The 13656-nt window shown below is 32.6% G+C and overlaps 2 protein-coding genes across 2 annotated transcripts; both read left to right on the top strand.

The window, feature by feature from the left end:
- Nucleotides 1–291: 291 nt before the first annotated feature.
- LOC132717140 (high mobility group nucleosome-binding domain-containing protein 5-like) lies at nucleotides 292–3927 on the top strand (the record flags this gene model as incomplete). The annotated part of the gene is made up of 4 exons (XM_060700550.1): nucleotides 292–499; nucleotides 1306–1482; nucleotides 1885–2024; nucleotides 2574–3927. Coding segments are annotated over 4 exons (1437 nt in total), but the record flags the coding sequence as incomplete, so codon positions are not given.
- Nucleotides 3928–8544: 4617 nt separating this feature from the next.
- Nucleotides 8545–10563, top strand: LOC132717124 (protein wech-like). Its single transcript, XM_060700528.1, has one exon. It carries the CDS (start codon nucleotides 8545–8547, stop codon nucleotides 10561–10563), a length of 2019 nt encoding a protein of 672 aa, XP_060556511.1.
- The last annotated feature ends 3093 nt before the right edge of the window (nucleotides 10564–13656 follow it).

The following is a 13656-nucleotide window of genomic DNA, read 5'->3' as shown; positions in this document are numbered from 1 at the left end:
ATTTTATAAGATCACTTCAAGCATTATCAACTTATCAATGTCATCATCAGCATCTCCATCACCATCATCATCATCATTTTTATTATCATCATCCTAATTATCATCATCATAACCAGCAAACGATCACTATCGCCATCATCAACTAATCATTATCATCATCAGCATCTCAATCATTTTCATCATCATTATCATCATTACAATCATCATCAACCTTATCATTGTCATCAATATCATTACGGACATCAAAACTTCCATTATTGTTCAAATACCATTAAAAAATAAATATCTGTAATTATTTTTAATGTCATTCACATTTTATTAATTACAGATTGTGGAAAAGTGTATGAACTGAAGAATGGTACAATAACGTTAACATCGTCTGCAACAACGTATGGTGCTACAGCCACTGTAACCTGTGATGAAGGGTTCAACGCGTCGATTCCATCGATCAAATGTCTGAGCACTGGAAAGTGGGAAAATGTTACATGCAATATAGCAGGTTTGTCTACTGATATAGTCTTACTGTAATGCTTTCCCGCCAAAAAAAAACTTTACATCGGCCAATATCGTAGCAAATCGGTTATTTCCGGAACGTTATGGTTTATCAAAATCCTTGGCAGTACATTATTTACAATCAATCAACCCTTATCGCTATGTACTAAATTCCGGATATTAACGGTTAAAAATTATTGAATACCGAAGATTGTGAAAAATAACGTTCCGGAAGTGACGGATTTATTACGATATTGGCCGATGTTAGAAATATCTTGGCGGGAAAGCATTGCAGTAAGACTACAAAGAGAGCCATGAATATGTTTCATAAGTGCTATTAAAATTTCATATCAATATAATATTAAAAGTTTAGTAAATTTAAAATTTTAAAGAACTTTATTGCGGTCAAGCCTAAAATTATAAGATTTGAAAATCTTACATATGTAAACTGGCGCAGTGAAAATGAAAAACTGTGCATAATACATAAATATACTTGGTATTGAATTGATAATCGACGTGTAGGTGATCTTTGGACCAATTTGAATGAAAAGCGTTGAAACGCTTTTCATTTTTGAACTTAATAATCCCCGGAAAACGGTGTGATTGAATAATCTGAAATTTTGTACACTTGTTATTTATCCAGACCAGAAGCCAGTTTTTCATTTTTTGTCACGTTATGTAAAATCATCAATGGAGTACCTTTAAGGTATGGTAAATGCGGTATTGCATGGCGTGATTCGGTTCTAGTACTAGAAATGCCTTTGTTTATTTGTTTATACTATATAAAACGTTTTGAATACCCTCGTATTACAGACTGTGGCAAGTTACCACAGATTCAGTATGGTAGTGTGATATTAAAGGAAGAACATGTATCAACTGTTGGTTCAACGGCAGAAGTCAAATGTCAAGACGGTTATCGGCCAAAGAAACAAATAATACAATGTGAAGAAACGGGCGTATGGGAAAGCGGTATTTGCGAATCCCATCCAGGTAAGTTAGACTGACGTACCATTTTTTCTTATCTAGCGTTTGAATGATTTTAACACATTAAAATTACCCGTTAAAATATTGATTCAACCGGCATCTCCAAATGGTGTGGGTTCGAACCTGGAAAGGTCTTTGAATTATTTAATGAGAGAAAGCCATCCAGCTAGTTTTAGAAAGGCAGATGAGTCAACTCAGGTTGGTGCTCGTGCCTGAACTAATCCATAAAGGAGGTCTTTCTCTACCAGAAATGTTGGAAAGTCGCTATTTGACCTAAACGTACACTGTTGGTCTTTAACATCAAACCCGACAAAAACAAACTATCTAAACATGACAATAAATATCACTTTATCTAGGAATGAACAGCTCTTACTCAGGGTACACAAAAATTACTATTTCTATATACAGGGGATGGAAGTAACACAGCAACAATACTTATAGCACTTTTGATAACAGCAGTTGTGTTGATTAATATAATATTAGTGGGATGTATTCTGTACAGGAAATACCGTCGACAAGGATATCTGTTTCATGCAATTGGAAAAGGGGTATGTATATAAAATCATTACAAGTGACATAGATAACAAAGAAACATTCTTTAGTCTGGAAACAAAAATAGTTCAGGCGCGGTATGTTTTAGCCTGTTTACACACTTAGTATGTAATTAATCTTAGTCTTCAGACAGCGCATTGATTTACCTAAACGAACAGTGCAGACTTACATCTGCCGACACATCCGTAAAAACTGATCATATGTGGTCTTCACTGTTCGCTATTCAGTAAGCGCATAAATTATTTGGAAAAGTTCTCGATACATTTTAGTCATATTGAATCTGTCAAGATTGATGGATGAACAAGTCCATTTATGATATTGAGCGAGGCATGTGTGAAAGAGATGCACGTTACATGAGCCATCGCTTGACCTACTTATTGGGGTCAAAGTTAACAGACTCTGTCAAATGAATAAATTATATGCAATTGCTGTACATTTTTATGTCTTGGTAGCTCTTTATATAATGTTAACATTGAATTAAATTTTTCAAGACAAAAATGCTTGAAAATATTTTATATTAATTTGGGCATATTATTACTTTACAGTCGGAGACCGTTTCTTTCAAAAATAAAGAAGATCTGCCGGAAGATGAAGGGCGTCAAAACCAAACTTTAATATTTACAAATGAAACAGACAAAAAACAAGAACTAACAAAAAGTAATTCCAAAGAATCTTTGAAGAAAGAAGAAAACTCCCCCGAAGTGAAAACGAGTGAAAATTCGAGTGTACCTGTAAAGGAAGGTGAAAAGAGTGATAATTCAGGTGTTGATGTTAAGACTGAAGAAAAGAAGCCTGACCAAGAAGCGAATGAATCAGCTGAGGTATCCAAGAGCGTTGATGAAGAGAAGAGTAATAACGTTCAAAAATCTAATGAAACAACTGCAGTTGTCGAAACCAGTGACCCTTTACAAGCCAAAAATGAGTCTAGTGAAACAAGTAAAACCGGCAAGAATGATGATCTTAAAGACGACAAAAATGGTGATGGTACAAACGAAACTAAAGATAGTGATCCTAAAGAAAGCCAAACGTCTCCTGAAAAAAGTGAAGAGAGCAAAAATGAAGAACCAAAAGGAGATCAAAAAGGTCAAGATTCTAATGAAAAAAGTGAAGTTGGCAAAAATGTGGAGCCTAAAGAAGATGCAAAGGCTGAAGAGCCGCACGGAAAAGATGAAGTTGTCAAAAATGAAGAGGAAAAAGATGGCAAGAAGGACCCAGAATCCATGGCCAGTGCAACAGGCGAGGTTTCCAAAAATAATCCCAGTGAAGGCAACACAAGTCAGGTGTCCAGTGAAACAAGTGAAGTAAGCAAGAATGACCCAGAAGTGAATGTAAAAGAGCAGGGAGCCAGTGTTACAAATGAGGTAGACAAAAACGATAATGCAAAAGGTGACGGAGATAAAATGTCGGAACCATCTAGTGCAGTAAGCGAGAAAAAAGATGCAAAAGATGGCGAATAAAGTCAATAATAATATGACAAGTGAAGAGATAGCAAAACATCAGACATGCAATCACTGATCGTATATTACATTCGTTTATTGTCCGAAATGATTAACCTGCCCATTTTGCAAACATTATCTGGTAGTAAATATTTCGGAAAATGCCTAAAAAGATTATAGTAGACAAGTGTATTCATATATTTACATACGTGATATAGATTTTTGAATGAAGCAATGAAACATTTACTTAATGTTGTGTATAGACCACGTCAATAAAATCACATTTAAATCACTCTCTTAAGAACACTCAAAACTGTTGCGAGATATGATGCATGACTTGTTAAAGATATACTATGCTCATCTTTGGATAAAATTACTTTTATCGCAGAAATTTATTGAAATATAGAAAAGTCTAGCTGAGTGTGTCTAATATGAATAATAGAATACACAAACTATGTTTTGGAAGCTGTTTTTTTTATATTTCTGGTCAAGTATAACTGGTAAAGTTAATGTGGACCTGACTTTAAAATTAAAATGCCTTTTTTTTACTGACACTATGTATTCATACTGTGTTTTCCTTCAGCATGATTAGTTCAAAACGTAACATATCTTCTGTTTACACAAAATATATTTATTGAACATTTAAAAAGACCTTTGTATCAATTATCAGTGTTTTTCAAATATCAAATATGAGCATATATATCTTTAATCGCATTTTTCATTCTTATATGTATGTTTTTTTTTTATTTTGCATTTTTAAGTGTCTTGCCATGTTTATTCAACTGATATCTAGTGTTTAAAAAAAACGTGAATAATTACAATTGTTCGCTTTGTATGTAATTTTGTTAAAAGACATTTGTTATCCTTGTACTAATCCTTTAAACATGTATACATACAATAAAAGTAGATAAATATAACAAGAACTATCATTCAGATTTATTTTAGAATGACCAGTGAGATTGCCAGATTTGAGATGACCAATGAAAATTCTTTTTATATTAAGTTCTTCCCTGTAAATTTTACAGGAAGTGAATCTGATTTTAGACGGCTTTTGGCGTAATTAGTTTGAAACCTACTAGACAAATGTGCTACTACCGCTGACTGTACGTAAATAAGAGGAAATTATTTATGTACATTAGAATCCTTTGCAATAAATACCTTAAATCCAGTCTAGCATTATCACTACTACACATTATTATGGATTCTTACACGCTTCAAACAGACAGACCATTCCAGTGCATCTCTACATGAAAATATAAAAAAATGGATGTACACGGACGGACAGACATACAGATAAGACATATACAATACACGATAAATAAACTAAACTAATACACCGTATATGAGAAATAAGACCACATCAATTTAAAGACATTACACTTAGGATAAAACAAGAAAGAGAACATTGTTGTCCTTAGAAAAGAGTAGCAAGTTAATATATGTCACAGTGTAAATTGAAGTAAGACAAAAGTATGAACATAAAACATTCAAAATAAAAGATAAATATATCATATAATAAAAATTAGGGAAAAGGCATCATTTTAAAGAGATAATTACCCCCAAAGAAAGTGACTTTTGACTGATGATTTAAACTTATAAAACTTTAATTCCATCCTTATTGCATGACGTTGCAAATTGACATGTCATGAATTGTTCCGCGTCTCGTCAGATTTCTGTATGTTGAAATGGATTAAAATCAGACGATATGCGTAGTACAATATATAGATATAAAATATTTATTAAGCATAATATAACGCATTATTTTTCGTTATTAATCACTTTGGCATATTAGGCCTTCATTACAATTTGTGATTTCGAACGGTGCATTGTTGAACAACAATACATTCATAATTGATATCAATTTCCTAAATAACACTTAAAATTAACTTTTACTACTTAAGTAGAGGATTGTCAATAAGTGTATTTACCTACTTAACTTATTGAGCTTATTGAACATAATTATAATAATTCAAATCATATAAATGATATTTTATTCAACGAAGTCGAGAAATTTATTAATGAAGTCATGCGAATAGAAAATGATATCCTATTGATCACAACCCAAAGATTCAAATAGTTTACAGTCAAATAGTTTCATTTTTATGCTTGTAGTAAAACATTAACATGACTTTTCTATATTTATATTAAGTCGTCACGTCGTACGCCCGTCCCGTATCAATTTGACGAAGATCCAAAAAACTGCTTAGGTAGGCATCATGTGATGAAAAGATTCTGATTCTACGCGAAGCTTCATCACTGAATCCAATATAACGCTTTTATATCAAAACCGATGTCAAAGGTTCAACACTAAAAGTTGTGTCGCCACAGAGCGGTTTTCCCCCAAATCAGTACAGTTTGAATGAAGGGGAGATTACTGCGTTTAGGACACCCAATGCTACAATTTATTTAAAGGTATTCTATGCACATCTTTAGAAATTAATTGAAATCTATGAAATTCTCACAAAATATGTCTAATTTGAATAAAGAATGTGCAAATTATGATTGTATGGAAAGCTGCAGTAACCATTATGGGTCAATTAAAGTTAGCCCTTTTTTAAAAAAAAATGTCAGTTTTTTATGACATTATACATTCAAATTATGTCCACCTATGGAGTTTAAAACACAACAATTCTGCTTTGTGTGAAGTCAAAACATGTTTATTCTTTATCAACATGAAGAGTGTGTAGCAATTATCAGTATTTTCAAATATCAAATTTGACCTTAGGATACCTATATTATAAACCCTAATTTTAAACAGTTCCAGTCCATACTGACTACTCTTTAAACCATGCTTGTGCTTATGCGGTACTCTCGTCAGTCAAAAAATGTTCATAAAATAAATCAAATCATTTTCTTAAATACTTTGTTGGAGCAGTACCTCTAGACGCATTTTCAGAAATCATGATCACAAAGTAGAAAAATATCGTTTTTTTTTTCGCCGATTCTTACATTTAACATTCATTACCGTATATAAATCGGTGTGTAGAGATGAATTAGAAGTTTTATAATGCGTTTTAGCGAATGCCAAGTCGAGTTTTTAACATTAACGCATTCAAGCGTATTGTCCGGTATATATTAAGTGTGGTGCTCCAACACTTGTTTCTTAAATGACATGACAGAACGTCTTCCTTTTAAAGAATTGTTAATTTTTGACAAACCTTAAGATTCTCTTACTTTACAGTTACAGTAGGCTTACAACAAGATACAAAAACACTGATTCTATTGTAAATATTTTTATTTAATTGTGCAAAAGTTATTCATTTCACACAGCTCCAGACGCTAGATATGCGCGGATGGAGACATGAGAGGTTTACTTTTATTATTTCATGGCTTTTCAAGCGTGTAACTTAACTTTGTAAATCTTTAAATCTAAAACTACAAATTCAATTCATAAACTTATGCTTTAACATATTGATTTCTTCCGGTTTCAAATATGCATTCAACTTTATTTTCTTCGTGATAAAACATATTGATTAGACTGAATGTGTACGGAGCACTGTTAGGGCCATTGTCATGAAATAATTTGAATTAGAAAAACAAGGATCAGTAATGATAATAATAATAATTACACGTGATTCAATTCAGTGCTAAAATATCAAGTCAGGGGAGGGTCCACAAAATGCTGCTAAAGGCCGATTATGCCTCAGAAATGCTTTTATTTCTATTTCTCAAAAGCTTTTATTTTAATTTTGGTGTACTTTTATTGTATCCAAAGCGTTAATCATTGGCCAATTACCAGAACCATCTTTTCATCTGTTGCTTTTTGGCAATACGTATAGTGAATTCATATTTGATATGGAGGTCAAAATGCTACTTTGTTAACATTTTGCTACTTTTATGACAAGTTATTTCACATTTATCGTTACTTTTTTCAGGTAACAAAACTCTTTCTAAACTTTCTCTAAAACCGCTACTTAATCATTACATAGAATATATGTAACAGTTATCCTTTCTAGAGCAGTAAACATTGATTTGTTTCTGATAACACATAGATTTCAAAACTTTTATAATTGTACACTGATTCATTATGTGTGTTTATTGTGATATCTTTAAGACTGTGCATATATTCATACAATGAAATATAATCACCTGAAAACATCATTAAGAGTGTATATTCTATTTTGACTGTTTCACAGTGAAATAAAAGCTTATACTTTCACTTTTACAGTAGCTGACATCTAAAATGAACATTTAATCAGGTATTCACACGAATGTCATATCATACAATATTTCTTATGGTCAGCACTTTCATCATATCCACACATAAAAATGCAATTTTGTATTCATATGGTAAGCAAAAATATACATTTTAATAAACTCATTCTCAGGGCTATAATCTCGTACATACTTTTGACATAGATTAATCAAATGTTTATGGTCTGATAATATTGTTAAATGACAATCTGTAAGAAATACTGCAAACTTATTAAGACGTAACACAAAATATTTAAACTAAGTTTACCATGGCTGAGTATTTCTTGTTTACAAATACAATTTAAATATACATGTTTGCTTTATGTTGATAGCACTTTAAAGATCCTGTAACACATTATTTTTATGGTTTTATATACAAATTATGATGCTCAAATTAAGATTTATCGATATTGTAAGTTCCAAAAAACATTATTTATAAAGATATTACCGAATTTAATATTTCATGTAAATAAAGGGGGGTAATTAGAATCTAGTTTTCTATAAATTCTAAGTCAATTTTTCCAATAAGAAATGAATGCATATAATTAATGATTACCTTAAATATGTACAAATATTTGCAATACATATTTTACATATTCTTCGATTTTTGAAAATTGACAAATTTGCATAATTACATACATATATAATTTAATGAAGAGTGGTATGCAATCTCAATTACAAAACATACAGGATCTTTAAGGACACCGTATTTACAATATTTACAACATGTAAAACGATATCTCTAATCGGTTTTTGTTAACATACACAAAACGATCGTTAAAACTGTGTCATATAGTGGCTGTATACGCCATATAGATTTATAACACGTTAGTGTTTGGATATTAACTTTTTTGTAGGACATTCAAATACAATGGCTGGCACGAATATGGCTGATATGGTCGATGCACCGTTTGAAGAGTTGGGAGCAGTTGGGGGGCTTCATGACAGTAAAGAAGAGAATTCGGTTATAAATTTGAATTTCAAGTGTGAACCTTGTCTCTTTGAAAACATTGAAAAAGAAGCAAGCACTTTTTGTACTGATTGTTCCGAGCATTTATGTGCTAGTTGTGCTCGTGAACATAGAAAGAATAAACTGTCAAGGAATCATAAGTTGTTCGAAGGTGAGGATATTTCAGATAAATTTACAACAATTGCGATAATGAAAAAGATGATGAATTGCCCAGATCATCCCGACACTGTTGTGATGTATAAATGTGAAGATCACGAAAAATATATTTGCGTTACGTGTTTGGCAGAGTGTCACCGTAAATGTAATACGGTTAACGAAATCGCAAAAGCTAATACCCCTGTAAATGAGGATATGCATGCACGTGTAGAAGAGACATTATCTCAACTACAAGACACTGCAACAGCTTCAAAACGAGAGTCCGAAGTGAATATAACCACTTATAAAGATCAGCTGTCTAAAGTGCAATTACAACAACAAAGTCTTTTCAACAGTATTTATGAAAAATTGTCACAAGCAAAGGCCAATCTTGAGTCCAAAACACTTAATCTTGTCACAAATGAAGTAAATGATCAAGAAAAGAATTTAACGAAATGTAAAGAAGCAGATGCCAAGGTAGAAGAATTTAGGAAAGTATTTGAATTTGTTATGGAATCTGGGAACTCTGCTGAGAGGAGTATTATCCCTGGTCTTATATTGACCAGAGCAAAAGATTTATATGAAACAATCAAAGCAGAAAGTATGACAGAAATGAAGTCACTCATTTTTGAAACAACACTTGACATGGAAACAATCGGAAATGTTGCAAACGTATCAATGGTGTCCGCGTTTGTGAATGAACAACATGGAGCAAACACTGATGTAAGTATCTCCAGCGACGAAATCCCTAGACCAGTTCATACATTAGTAGAAAAGGCAGAATCATCGGTACAAATAGGTCAATCAAAATGTAATGCTACGACGCAAACTGATGAAGTGGCTTTGCAGACTGGCCATTTTGACACATCTGGTGGCTCCAGCAGTTCCAGTATTACACAAAATCTTACAGAACATACGAAAATCCCCAGTTTGATAAATAGAAACATAAATCAGCAGGGAATTTCTTATAAAGTTCGATGCTCAGGAGATAAAGCACGTTGTAAAATTTATGCTATAAAAATTCTGCCTGACGAACGATTAGTTATGATTGATAATGCCAACAAGAAACTAAAAATCTTTAAAGAAAAATTGTCTCTAGTATTTACAAAAGGTCTTTGTGATCATCCTTTTGACATGTGTCATGTAAGTGACAAGACAGTCGCAGTTTCTTTTGAAAAATCACTTGAAACGTTTGGTATTGGAACATGTAATGCTCACAGTTTAAGACAATTCCCCACAAAATATTTAATACTTGCTATTGCAAAAGTAGGAAATGTCGATGAAATTGCTATTCTTTTCGAACAGTTTGAAAACTCCGCTAACAAAAGGCTTTTCTGTCAAATTAGAGGCGCTAGAACTGGCCGAATATTTAAAACCGTCCTTTTTGAAAATCAGGTTGGCGTTCCCTTTGAATTTCAGGAGGATGGAAATAGACGTATTTTTTGTAGAGACATGGATGAAATTTTAGTTTCAGAATTTACTAAGCTTCACCGTTTCACAAATACTGGTTATTCCGATCACTCAAGAAACATTTTCAAAGAGTCTTGGTTCTATAAAAGCAGTGATGGAAGCTATTTGAAAGACATAACGGATTTGGCAACGGACGAGGAAGGTAATATTTATTTGTGCGGGTATTACTCTAACAATGTTCATCAGGTTTCAAAAGATAATTACCGAAGAAACAGGATAATTATCAGCAACATCAAAATGCCATTTTCGGTTGCTGTGAACAGCAAAAAAGGTTATGTGGTTATTGGTTGTGAAGATGATGATTATATACATGTATATAACTTTTGTTAGATAGGTAAATACTACATGTTGTTCTTTGAATTATGTTGTACAAATGGAACAATTACCATTATCTTTAGCAAAAACTAGACTATTTATGAATTTATGACAATATACGCTGTTGGTGCGGTATATTTGCAGTGTTTGAGAACAATGCAAATTTTTGGAATATGTTGGTACATATATTTTAGTTGAGTTGATTTGCGTTCTCCTTTTTCATGTTTAAAGAACAAAATGCATTACATTAAAACATTTCTTCCTATTGCAATATAGAATTTATATTTATCTATTGAAACGGCAGGGCAGCGGATCGAAACCATTTATTGGCCTTAAGCTTAAGTTGGTCATTATGTGTATGAATATTCCTTCTTCTGTATTTACTGGAATTAATCATAGCAAAAGCTTTTGGTGATAATCATAAAGCTTTACTATCCAGCACACGGTGGTTTGATCTTTTTTGGAAAACAAAATGTCGTCAAGAAATAAAATTATACCGTAATTGTGTTAAATCATTTATATGAAATAAATGTGTTTATGCTCACAGCAAACTGGCTTATCAATAATTTGGCACTTCAGCATCTTTCCCTTACCGTTCTGGCAATTAACTTCCCAGTGAAAACATAACACATATAAAATGTTGATAAACTCTAAGAAATCTTACAGTACTCTTAGAAATCTTACAGTTATAAATTTTGTTATGGATTTCAATGTCGCATCAACACAGTATAGGTTATATGACGACCTCCTAGCTTATATTAACTGGTGGGGGAAGACCTCAGGTGCCCCTTAGTACATTATTTCAGGCAACACCTGAGTAGAACCACGGTGCCGACGTTACGTAAGCTAACTGGAGTAGAATCCTATGATGCTGAATTCAGCATGTTATTCTTTTCTGAGTGTGATTTATTTTGTCAGTATTGTTATTTATCTAAGATTCCTGGTCATTAAAATCATGTAATAACATGAAATGGAGAAGGACCTGGAGAACGTTTTTACTAACAATTCGAAAATTTTACGTAAGGGTTATCGTCACTTGACGCTTACGTTTTAAACTTGCGCAACTCCAAAGCATAAATACGTTAGTAAAACGGAATCGTGAAACAGACTTACGCAACAAAATGAAATTCCAAGTGAAAAGGCGACATGTTTGAACTGTAAATAGCGTTGATTTTCGACACAACTGGCCACCACTGACACGTTTCTAAAATATTAGTAATAATTGCTATGAAAAGCTGTTTGAAATGAATTCTTGTTAATTTCTGGTAAATCATACGTTAATTCAATGAATATTTTACTGTCAAACATTTCTTTCTTGAATGCAATAATCTTGCACATGTTCGTGATATATTTTATCGAGACAATTCACTAAGAGAACGTTTCGCCTTAGTTCCATCTAAATACCCGATTTATTACTTAAAGAAAGTTAACTTGTGTTTATAAGAGTTAATTAACTCACTTGTACAACCTCTTTTAGACCTACTTATTATAGTGTTCGGCGCGGCATGACCAGTAATGTGTCGATGTTGCCGTTAAAACCAAACAAACAAACAAAACACACGATTGGCTTAGTTAAAGTCTGTTTCCAGGGAGGTTATCGTAAAATGTGTAAAATATGTTTAAGGAAGAGTTGTCTTTCTTCAAATATTTGACTGCCAAACAGGCAATGATCTCGCAATTTATTTTGTTCGTGGTAGATTTTATTCAGTCAATTCATATGGAGAACTTTTCGCCTTAGTTCCATCTAAATCCCCGATTGATTACCTAAAGAAAGTTATCTTGTGTTTATAAGAGTTAATTAACTCACTTGTACAACCTCTTATAGACGTACTTATTATAGTGTTCGGAGCGGCATGACCAGTAATGTGTCGATGTTGCCGTTTAACCCAAAACAAAAGCAATAAAGCAAGAGTGATGATCATAAAGACGACAAAAATGGTGATGGGACAAACGAAACTAAAGAAAGTGAACCTAAAAAAAATCAAACGTCTCCCGAAAAAGGTGAAGAGAGCAAAAATGAAGAACCAAAATAAGATAAAAAAAGGTCAAGATACTACTGAAAAAAGTGAAGTTGGCAAAAATGTGGAGTCTAAAAAGGATGCAAAGTCTAAAGAGCCTCACAAAAAAGATGAAGTTGTCAAAAATGAAGAGAAAAAAGAAGGCGAGAAGGATCCAGAGTCCATGGCAAGTGCAACAGTTGAGGTTTCCAAGAATAATCACAGTGAAGGCACAAACATTCAGGTGTCCAGTGAAACAAGATAAGTTAGCAAGAATGACCCAGAAGTGAATGTTAAAGAGCAGGGAGTCAGTGTTACAAATGAGGTAGACAAAAACGATAATGCAAAAGGTGACGGAGATAAAATGTCGGAACCATCTAGTGCAGTTAGCGAGAAAAAAGATGCAAAAGATGGCGAATAATGTCAATAATGGTATGACAGTAAGTGGGGGAACATCAGACATGCAATTACTGATCGTGTATTACATTCGTTTATTGTCCGAAATGATTAACCTGCCCATTTTGCAAACATTATCTGGAAAATACATAAAAAGCTGGTAGTAGACAAATGTATTCATATATTTACATAAGTGATATAGATTTTTGAATAAAGCGATGAAACTCTAACTTTCAATAAAGCAAGGTTATTTTATTACGAGATCTTTATAACAGGAAGATATATCACAATGAGAAATACATATGTATAAAGCATATCAAGATCAAAACTGTTGTAATATGTCCAAGACATTTCATGATAAAGTGTAAAATAAACTAAACTTAACAGGTTCGATCGCATATTCGTCTCAGGAATACTGGCCGTCTTAAACCCCTTTTATCTTTTTTAAATGTAATAGGAACCGTAGAATCCGTGGGCATGCACGGAGGAAACACAAAAGAAATCCTCCTCAGACTATTCCTCGGAATATTAAACAACGGACTGTGCTCAGGCATGCTTACATATATATCAAATATATACATATCAATATATTTTCCTTAATCAAAATACAAGTTCTGTTCCACATATACAAACTTGAAATAAACCTACACATTCAATAATTTTTTTAACTTTGTTAAATTTTTCTTTATAAAAAAGTTTGCTTAATTATGTCTTT

Source organism: Ruditapes philippinarum, unplaced genomic scaffold (assembly GCF_026571515.1).
Source record: "Ruditapes philippinarum isolate M1 unplaced genomic scaffold, ASM2657151v2 ctg516_1_1_1_1, whole genome shotgun sequence".
NCBI lineage: Eukaryota > Metazoa > Mollusca > Bivalvia > Venerida > Veneridae > Ruditapes > Ruditapes philippinarum.
This window is presented reverse-complemented; position numbering and strand designations above follow the sequence as displayed.

Excerpts from the sequence above, each read along its gene's own strand:
- LOC132717124 (XM_060700528.1), top strand. The coding sequence starts at position 8,545 with ATGGCTGATATGGTCGATGCACCGTTTGAAGAGTTGGGAGCAGTTGGG.